Below are 11,119 nucleotides of genomic sequence, written 5' to 3'. Positions count from 1 at the left end.
AGAGGGTCTAAACAAGAGCGATGTTCTTGAGGACACTATTTTTGAAATGGAAGAGGATGTAGATGAAGATGAAATGGGAGATATGACACTGTGTGAAGTGTGTGACAGGGCACTGAAAGACCTAAGTTGAAACAAGGCTCCGGGAGTAGACAACGTTCCATTAAACTACTGATATCCTTGGGAGAGCCAGCCTTGACAAAACTCTACCATCTAGTGAGCAAGATGTGTGAGACAGGAGAAACACCCTCAGACTTTTAGGAGAATATAATAATTCCAATCCCAAAGAAAGGAGGGGTTGACAGATGTGAAAATTACCGAACTATCAGTTTAATAGGCCACGGCTGCAAAATACTAGCACGAATTCTTTACAAACGAATCGAAAAACTGGTAGAAGCTGACCTTGGGGAAGATCAGTTTGGATTGCATAGAAATTTTGGAACACGTGAAGCAATACTGACCCTATGACTTACCTCAGAAAATAAAGGAACGGCAAACCCACGTTTGTAGCATTTGTAGACTTAGAGAAAGCTTTTGACAATGTTGACTGGAATACACTCTTTCAAATTCTGGAGGTGGCAGGCGTAAAATACAGGGAGTGAAAGGCTATTTACAATTTGTACAGAAACCAGATGTCAATTATAAGAGTTGAGGGGGATGCAAGGGAAACAGTGGTTGGGAAGGGAGTGAGACGGGGTAGTAGCCTATCCCTGATGTTATTCAATCTGTATATTGAGCAAGCAGTAAAGGAAACGAAAGAAAAATTCGGAGTAGGTACTGAAATCCATGGAGAAGAAATTAAAATCTTGAGGTTCGCTGATGACATTGTAATTCTGTCATAGACAACAATGGACCTGGAAGAACAGCTGAACGGCATGGACAGTGTCTTGAAACGAGGATGTATGGTGACCATCAAAATAAGCAAAACAAGGACAATACAATGTAGTTGAGCCAAATCGGTAATTAGATTAGGAAATGAGACACTTAAAGTAGTAAATGAGTTTTGCTATTTGGGTAGCAAACTGACTGATGATGGTCGAAGTAGAGAGGATATAAAATTTGGACTGGCAATTTGTTAACATCGACTATAGATTTAAGTGTCAGGAGGTCTTTTGTGAAAGTATTTGTATGGAGTGTAGCCATGTTTGGAAGTGAAACGTGAACGATAAATGGTTTAGACAAAAAGAGAATAGAAGCTTTCGAAATGTGGTGCTACAGAAGGATGCTGAAGATTAGATGGGTAGATCAAATTACTAATGAGTAGGTATTGAATAGAATTGGGGAGAAGAGAAATTTGTGCCACAACTTGACTAGAAGAAGTGATCAGTTGGTAGGACATATTCTGAGGCATCAAGGGATCACCAATTTGGTATTGGTGGGCAGCGCAGAGGGTAAAAATGGTAAATGGAGACCAAGAGATGAATACACTAAACAGATTCAGAAGGATGTTGGTTACAGTAGGTACTGGGAGATGAAGAAGCTTGCACAGGATTGAGTAGTATGGAGAGCTGCATCATACCAGTCTCTGGACTTAAGACCACAACAACAACAACAACAACAAGCACGTTTAAAGTCAGCTGCGACTTCAGCCAGTGAGGAAAAGATGCAGGCTGAACACTGAATACTGAAAGATTGTCACTGATGTATACGCCTGTGTTTGCAAATAGTTTATGTATCGTATCAGTGGCTATAGTGTAACATTACCATTGTGTCTGGAGTAAAAGGATATGACTCTCATTTATTTCCTTAGTACAGTCCAGACATATAGCAGGGACTTTGGATGAGAAGGCTTACGTTGACTACAGAAATTTGTACTCATTGTGTTGAGAGAAGGAAACAACTGTGCAAGGAATTGATATTCTAATTAGAGATTGAATTTATATCTGCAGATTCCAGTATCCATGAGCAAGTTAGACTAAGAGTGGTAAGGTCACCTGGAGAGCATTGTTGCGAAGGCAGGTCCAGAGTGGTGACAAAACACTGTTTGCTGAGAGCCAGGGAACAGCATGGTGACGAGCGGACTTGGGAATAACTGGCTGTATTAGCAGGTGCAGCTGCAAGCAGTGTGATGTGGTTGTGCTCCGTCCTTTCCTGTGGTATCTGGACTTGGTGGCTGAGATGCTTTGGAGAGGGGAGTTCCTCTCTTATTTAGCCACGTCAGTGCAAGAATTATTAAATACTTGCGGTAGTTACTTCCTTGTTATAAAGTTTTTGGTTTATCTAAACTGTATGCTAAAATATCTAGTCCTTTGCCACAGCATTAGTAAAAAATCAGGAAATATGTCATGCAATCAAGTGGATGATGTAATCAGATCCTTATACGTTTAAATTGACCTACAAGACCAATCAATAGTAATGGGAATGACAGACCCTCGCCTATTGCCAGTGTTGTGGTTGAAATACATGGAACTGTATCAGAATTGTCTCAAAAGTACAGGCAAGGAATTAATGATCTCTGTCAAAGGTTTGCAGTACTATGTTAGCATATAGAACATTGCAAGAGTGATTGTGTACTTGGTATGGTTGCCATCAGAATTATGAATCAATAGGTATGTGAACAGAATGAGAAAAACGGGAAGAATGGTATATCTACCACATACTGAGACAAATATAATACAGTATATACCGTAGGCTCCCTCCATTCTATGGTTGAATTTGTACTTCAAAACTGTCAGCATGTAAGACAAAAAATACTTCTTTAACTGTAGCTGCATGAGCAGGAGTAATGGATTCATTACTCTTAGCACTAGTCATGTATACACATCCTGTAAACTGACTCGTTGAAATCATTTCAATAAAAAATCGTTCAAATGATTTACAGGACATGTATCCAATTAACTAACAAACCTACTTTACATCTTCCTGCACTTACGCAAATAACAGAAATGAGTGGCAGTAATTTAAAACTAATTTAAGAAGCTACAGAACATTAGGATCTCCCAAGGCCTGTGTTAGCTAAGTTATCTGCTAATCAACATAGTTCATCTTAGACTTTCGATAAACCTGTTATGAGAATTCAATGAAGGCTGCATAAACTACCAGAGAAAGGCCATTGCTAACGATACATTTAACATCATAGACACAGGTAAGCAATCTTTGTAGGGAAGATTTAAGACTCGGATATACACATATACTTAAAACTGAGCAACACAGATAAGTGGCTTGTCTTGTGCTCACCTGGCTTCCACTGGTGGATCAGATACCAGCCAACACACTTCGATCAAATCTTCAGGCGGCTATGCATTGCATCTGCCCAGGCCTGCGTGGCCATCACACTTACCAAGTGGGCCTTAATGTAGGCGACGGCGGCCTGCTTCAGGCTGTCAGCAGAGTGCCTAATCGCGAGGACAGCGGTGGCAGCCGAAGTCTCGACGGACAGCTGTGCGGCCACCTGCTGCTCACACTCTGCCTTCAGGACGGACACTCCGTATCTGTCAGCGGCGGCCAGCAGCTGGTGGGCCATGCCGGGCAGCTGGGGCGCCTGCAGGGTGTAGAGGTAGCCCAGCAGCTCTTGCAGTACCGGGCCCTCCACGTCAGGGACTGTGAGCTGGCCGCTGCTGGCCTCCGGCGTGCCGTGGCGGAACATGGCGGCAATCGCGGGGCTCCTGGCGGACAGGACGGCCCTGTGCGCCACCAGCCGCGTGTCGCCGGCCACCAGAGCCACCACGGCGCCGTCCCCAGGGTCCAGCAGGGCGCCCAAGCTGACCTCCTGCACTGCTTCCATTGTGGACGATTCTGAAACACAGAGTAACTTAGCTTTGGTCTTACACAGCACTCTCTACATGGTACAAATTAATGAGACTGGCAAACTACTGGGACGGTTTCTGATTAGAAATGGAAGAAAAATGTCCCCATGAATAGGGGTCTGGAAATGTGTTGCCATGATAGCTGTCGCTGATGACTGGCACTTCGTCTGACCATGTGCCGTGTGTTCCTTGTGTTAGGGCCGTGAAATTGTCTCAGCGTACTATAAGCAGCAGAATGGTCTGATATTCATGTCAGGCTCAAGCCAACATGGTGTTTGTGCATCGCCAAGAAAATGTAGGCGGCCGAGAGACCGCACAGTTACACCAAAAAGAGTACCCTCATAGATACCCAACACATCATTCAACGTTTGAAGCCCATTTTGGGCGTTTGTGTGATTACGAGTCCTTTCAGACTGACAAACGTGCAGGGAGATAGCGGACTGTGCATACAACAGATCTGGAGGGCCTAAGACATACTGTCCCTCGACCGTTTTCATCTGCTTGCCTGTATAAAAACACCGTATCGGCTTCCCCTCGGGATGAATACCTTATTATTTTGTTCCCTGCAGTAGGCTCTGTAATGTTGTGGGTTGTGTGAAGTATGGGACCCCTGATACATCTTCATACGACTCTGACCGGTGACACATACGTAAATATCTGTCTGACTACCTGCATCAATCGATGTCCACTGTGCCTTCTGACAGACTTGGGCAATTACAGCAGGCCAATGCGATACACCACACATCCACAATTGCTACACAGCAGCTCCAGGAACACTCTTCTGAATTTCAACACTTCTGCTGGCCGCCACACTCCCCAGACATGAACATTATTGAGCATATGTGGGATGCACTGCAATGTGCTGTTCAGAAGAGATCTCCAGCCCCTCGCACTCTTACGGATTTATGGACAGACTTGCAGGATTCATGGCGACATTTCCCTCCAGCAGTACTTTAGAGATTAGTCGAGTCCATGCCACGTCATATTATGGCACAGCGCATGCTCACACGGGCCATTCGCAATATTAGCCAGGAGTACCAGTTTGTTTGCCTCTCCTGCAGTCTTTTGGTTTTAATAATGTTCACCTTACATATTCTGTGAGATGCAGGTGGATTGTATCAAGCAATACTTGGTAAATGATGTTCATTGTTTGTCGGTTGCAACAATATGATATGAATGCTTTGTCTGACTGAAGCCACAGGTGGACAGCAGTCGCATAGCTATTAAAGGTCTAAGCAGACCAGTGCTCTGGATCCCCCAAGCTGAAGGGTCCCTGGGCCTCCATGAACGATGTTCGAAAAATCTATGTAATATCTGAGCTGAGTCAAGTGTTTTCGACTTCCAAATTTATGGACCCTGATTAAGAAACCTCGAACGTCACGAGCTGAAAACACAACAATATCTCCCACGTACATAACATAAACATAAGAGGACATATTGCTTGTCCGCTAAGACTGGACCCTGGCGTCGATCGGGTGTTCTCGTTTGAATTCGAAGTTGCCGTGGGTGCCAATCTTTGTGAACTAACAGTGAGTGGCGCAGTATAACGAGGAATGTGTTTCGCAATGCAGTGTGTGATCACGTTCGAATATGAAGTCCTTATTGTGTATTTTTAAGGAACATTGTTGCTGCAGTGCGTCATTTCTGACGTCGAGGTCTGTAAATACTGCACGCGAAATTGCAGGCCCTGCAAAGCAACGACCTTTTCACCACACGTCTGCGCAGGTCTTGATCCACATGGTGCCAGAATCCTCCGCGGCATCCAGGGGCCACGTCTTAGCAGGCAAGAAATAATAGGGCATTAAGCATGGCAACGCAACAGTTTGTGTAGGGAATTGCACTAAGCGAATGATCCTTAATCACAGATCCCGATAAAGTACTGTAAACAGATGCACTCTGAATTTGACAAAAGAAAAGGAAGTATGGATCTTGATCATTAATGGTTTTGTGGATTGTGGTAGTGATCGGTTCGTTATCAGTTCAGTAAATAACAGCTCCAGTGGCGACCTGTAGGGCTGTTTCGATCGGATGCAGATATCGAGGGCGTTAAAAGACTATTGGATGAGTTAATGACGGTAAGTACTGCCCTCAGTGGTTTCATTTTCTTTATCTGCTCTTTTTCTCAACTGACATATGCTTTCCAACTGCCAGTTAAACGGTGTATTTGCGAAGTTTTAAAGTATTTTAATTCATTGTCTTAAAATCTGTTAGCAGTTGCTGTTTTGTTGTTTCTCTATCGGTCGTCGTTCCTACAAATTATCTTCAGCTGTTCACATGAGTTAGCTGGTGCGGCTGGCTAGTCAGCGCAAATGTTTCGGAAATATCTGTGCTGTTGTGATAGTGTTTCCGGTCTTACGGGCGACGTAAGAAGTGGTAGAAAGACGATTTAGAAGGAAAATAATAGGAACACAAAAGTCAGCAGAAAGTTGGAAATATGAAGTAATGCTGAAATATAAATGTGAACAGGAAACGGGCTTTGCGTGGCGATATATCATTGCTGCCAATATTTAACGCATTTCTTTCGGAAACTTGTAATATATCATTCACACTAGATGTTGTGAACCCGTTCAGGTCTAAACTTTAAATTAAAGGGAAAGAAAAGGGACGTGAAGAAATTTATGTTGTAATGTCTCGTACACTACAAGCCAAAACTGCTGCCGTCTGGTTCCTGGTTGACGTAACAAGTCGCTGACCAATGAGTGTGCGCTAACCCTGTGTGATATACTTTTATCATTCTACGTTCCTTGTCCAAAACTGACAAATCCTTTACTCAGCCTTCTACCAGTAGTTCCGCCCCAATCTCTTTTGTGGATTGTGACGTAATGTGGTGTATGTCCAGAAGCCAATTGAAGACGATCCGATAATAATTGCATTTAATAATACCGCCAGCCACGAAGACGTCACCGATCATGTCGATGGAATCTGCACAGCATACAAAATAGCGAAAGAGCCGTCGACCTATACACTCTTCGAAAAGCTAAATAAAGCTTCCCATGATTTGGGAAATTCACGAACAAGACACTGCGTGACTAATAAATACGTCTAATTCCTGACACGGAACCGTTACAGTTTTCAGGACCATTTCCTAAAGATCCCCACCAGAACAGTAGGTGTTATTCATATCGCACTATGTTTCAATTTCTAAGTATGAACCAGTTAGTCGGTTTTGGCTTTTTATTCCCAAATTCTAGATTATGCCTATTGTCAACCTGGCTGGTTGTTACCCCTGCAACGAAATAATGTATGGTATACAGGTAAACAGGTAATCCAGACTCGAAGTACTTACCAGATAGAATTAAAGGAAACAGTTTCTCGTGTGGCCATAAGGAAGCATGTGGAGTGTACAAATTTTGGAAAATAAAGATATTATCGAGAAGGAAGCTGAAAATGAAATTCGTAAAGAAGCACCATTTTGGAAAATGGTTCTCACAAGGTTATTAGAAATCAAACTGACTCAAACAAGGAATTCATTCGCTTTGAGAGGACATCGAGAGAATTTAAGTCAGGAGGAAGGATACTACAACAACACAAAACGAAGTAATCGATGCTTAGGGAACGAACCTCAAAATAAGTTGCTACAACAAATCAGAGCATCACCGATTTCGCCATCGAAATGGACACTACACTGGATCCATCGAAGATAGATCAACTACGCGTTGTACTAAGATATGCAGTAGTAACCAGATCGGAAAATGGGTAAACAGTGGATACAGAAGTAAATGAATTATTCTAGGTCTTTATGCAGTCATCAAATATGACGAGGGAGATTTAGACAAGCAGGTGACAAAACTATTTTCTATTGCCAAAAATATTGATATTAAAAAGTGTGTGGGACGAGGTTACGATGTGACCAGTGTGACGAGTGGTATTTATAATGGTTTACAAAAGCAGATTAAGAATACTCAGCCAAATGCTGCTTATGTACATTGCGCCAGTCATAATTCCAATTTAGTGATAAATGATGGCGTTAGCAGTTGTGTCGAAATACAGACATTTTTCGCATCAGTGCAAAACTTACGTACAGTTTTGGAATAGCACTGAGCGTTGGGATCTACTGTCTAAATTCGCTGGATCATCAGAAAGTACTCTGAAAAAAATTAAATCTGACCAAATTATTTAGTGGAGTTAATACGGTATCTCCAATAAAATTTCTTCTTTTAATATAATCAAGGAATTGTCAGAAACAGTATAGAAAAGTTCCGGTAAAGACGACAATAGCGAAGCACGATCGTATTAAAACAATAATGCTAAGTTTCAAGTCCGTATTCCTCTGTGAATTCATGCACCAAATATTGAATGACATCAATTATGCATCCAAAATTTTTCAAAAATGCGATATCGATTTCGATGAGGCAAGTGAGCTTTAGCAGATGTAACAACAAAATTGATATTTTTTTAGAAATGATTTTGAATCATTCATGTGCAAAGACAGTGAAACTGCAAAAAGGTATGACACAGATCCGAATTTTCACGAAAAACTGCTTAAGAAAGTTGAAAACCATTTCAACGAACCAGCTTCTGAGCATCGATTTTGAAACATGGATGGACACAATAACATCTGACTTAAATACACGTTTTACTTGGATGAGTGCTGTCTGTTAAATATTTAATTTTCTGACATCATCATAGGTCTCCTATTTATCGTCATTTTACAACACATATCAGTTTGTTCTACTAAATAGACTCCGACTGTTAACCAATTATATAAGAAAATTATAACTAATATGGAACGCTAGAAAGCGACATCACGGAAGTGATTACTGCAGTTTTATTATTTTACTCAATGTCTCCTGTGCAAGAGTCAAAAGATTAGTCAGAAAACTAAAATTAGTCGAAATTCATTTAAGGAATTGTGTGGGTCCAGATCGACTCCGACTTTTTGGACTCACAATAATCGGAAACAAGGCCGCATCAGCTATAGATTTAACGGTACTTCTTCACCATTTTGCAACAACTGAAGCCTGAAAAAGACTGTAAAATAAATTGTTAAAACAGAACTGACTATTTCGTTTCATTGTCTATCTATATTATCAATTTTAATCTAATACAGCCACGAAAACATGGCCCGTACCTCCGACGCTTCCGCTGGAAAGTTTTCGCGAACTGGAATACTGAATGACACACCCTAAATACGCCAAATAAACTCCGTGTTATCAAGGCGACAACGAATGTGGGGCGGTAATCCATGCGAGCCATCCGCAGCGACTCTGTCCCCCTTTGCCGGCTCAGCATTGGCCAGAGGTGTCTACCACACGGTCACCTCCTCCGCTGCGAGCACCCACCACACTGTCGCTACAGCTCCCACATGACTGTAGTCCACATCTTGTTGGACTGCCCTTCCCAGCTCCCTACCTACTGTGTTGGGCGACAATGCCTCAAGGCTGATTTAGTTGCACGTTTTATTCGTGAGGGGGCTTTTATCATGCAGTCTAAGGATGGGTGTCTGGCCTTCTCTCCCATGCCTCCGCCCTAAATCCATTTTATCCCCTCGTAACTATTTCCTTGCATTGTGTTTGCCTTGGTGTTCGTCTTCTCCCTGTGTGTGTTCATCTCGCCTTGTCTTCTAGGCTGGCGATTTAAGTGTGTTGCAGAGTGGTTGGCTCATCCTTTGCTACTCTTGTGATCAGCCAGCCCAGGCCATCTGCTATATGATTTTATTTCCTTCCTCAACATTCTTTTAGTGTACGTTTTCCCCTTGGTTCGCTTCTTTCGTTTGCTCTTTTCGTGTGGTTCCCCACTACTTGTATGTCCTTTCACTTTGTCAAAGTTCATTTTCTTTTAATTGTATTACCTCGGGACTTGTTTGCTCGAGGAAAAAGAGACTGATGACCATCTAGTTTGGTCAATTTATATCCCATATCAACGAACCGACCATGTATGGTACCCTGAACATATGTTCTACACATTTCCAGCGCACTATCTCTTCCGTTCTTTAACTTCACGTTTTCTGCCATATCCCATTTTTATCATGTGAGCAGCTCCTCGTGCAATCATCCTTAGCTCCCCAGTTTTAGTAACTGGATAAAATGATATTTCTTTTTTTAATAGTAGATATTATGCTGTTATTGCAATGCTACATAGTTAAGTAGAGGCTTTCTGTTAGGAAAAAAAAATGAGAGGGAAACGTCAGATCTGTTCCACATTTCCTTCCAGTCATCCAGATGTTACTGATCCTTGTAGACGAGAACGTTGTCTGAGGTTGCAGCTGGTGGTCTCTGCTAAACCGGTTAATACGCTGAGAAAAATAGCATCATCTTATACCTCTTTGTGAAGCACATAAGATTTTAGTTTCTACTAAGTTTTCGGTGTGTATATAATGTACAGGAGTCAACGGCAACGCCTTTGCTGTAGTTGTAACACAGGTTCCCGTTAGATTACCGAAGTTAAGCGCTGTCGGGCTTGCTAACACTTGGATGGGTGACCATCCAGGTCTGGCAAAAGCTGCTGGTAAGTGGAGAGCACTCAGCCTTTGTGAGGGCAACTGAGGAGCTGCTTGAATGGGGAGTAGCGGCACCGGTTACAAAAACTGTCAACGGCCAGGAGAGCGGTGTGCTGACCACGTGCCCCTCATTATCCCTGTTTTTGAGACAAGCACGGAGTGAAAGTTGTACGAAGAGGGAATGCGTAGACATTTGCACGCATCCGAGGACACTGCAGGCTGTTCTAGAAGAAGGGATACACCAGCCTTCCCGCCGCTACCTGCGACGTGTTCTGAGGAATGCCACACCCAATTTCGTGCACAGAGTTCCCTGTCCCTGCAACAGTTCGTAGTGTGCGTGGCATCCTCCCTAAGTTCAGTACTGCAGCTGACCTCTGACTGGCAAGTAGTGTTCCGTATTTTAGTGCTTGCATAATGGAGCCCACAGAGACCACCATAGTGAAACTCTTGGTGATTTATAACAGACATCGGCATACAGTGTACTATCCAAACAAACAAGAAGTGACTTACTGGCATCGTATGAACATTAAAAAAATAAATGCTGAAGAACATTATTCTCAAAGAATAACACAATATTAGGGAAAGGTAGCCATGTCTGTATTCCAGGTGAAACAGCAAATAATGTGCTAAAAAAATTATTTGTCAGCGCAAAGACGAGGGCAGAAGAAACAGACGCAGCACTTTCGTATGTTTACCTAGAATTGTGGCACGGAACACAGATTCAGGAAGAGTAGTCTTCCTAGAAAGAAATTTACTGAGGAATGATAGTAACAATCTGTGTAGCCCGCCCGGTTGGCCATGCGGTCTAACGCACGGCTTTCCAGGCGGGAAGGAGCGCCTGGTCCCCGGCACGAATCCGCCCGGCGGATTTGTGTCGAGATCCGGTGAACCGGCCAGTCTGTGGATGGTTTTTAGGCGGTTTTCCATCTGCCTTGGC

General features: G+C 42.9%; 1 protein-coding gene across 1 annotated transcript in view; it reads right to left on the bottom strand.

The window, feature by feature from the left end:
• Positions 1-3,217: 3,217 nt before the first annotated feature.
• LOC126426463 (protein roadkill-like) overlaps positions 3,218-11,119 on the bottom strand; it is a 74,943-nt gene continuing 67,041 nt past the window's right edge. The window contains exon 3 of the mRNA XM_050088376.1: positions 3,218-3,732. Coding sequence (XP_049944333.1) covers positions 3,218-3,732 — 515 coding nt within the window. The remainder of the gene's footprint in view (positions 3,733-11,119) is intronic.

Source organism: Schistocerca serialis, chromosome 11 (assembly GCF_023864345.2).
Source record: "Schistocerca serialis cubense isolate TAMUIC-IGC-003099 chromosome 11, iqSchSeri2.2, whole genome shotgun sequence".
Taxonomy (NCBI): Eukaryota; Metazoa; Arthropoda; class Insecta; order Orthoptera; family Acrididae; genus Schistocerca; species Schistocerca serialis.
This window is presented reverse-complemented; position numbering and strand designations above follow the sequence as displayed.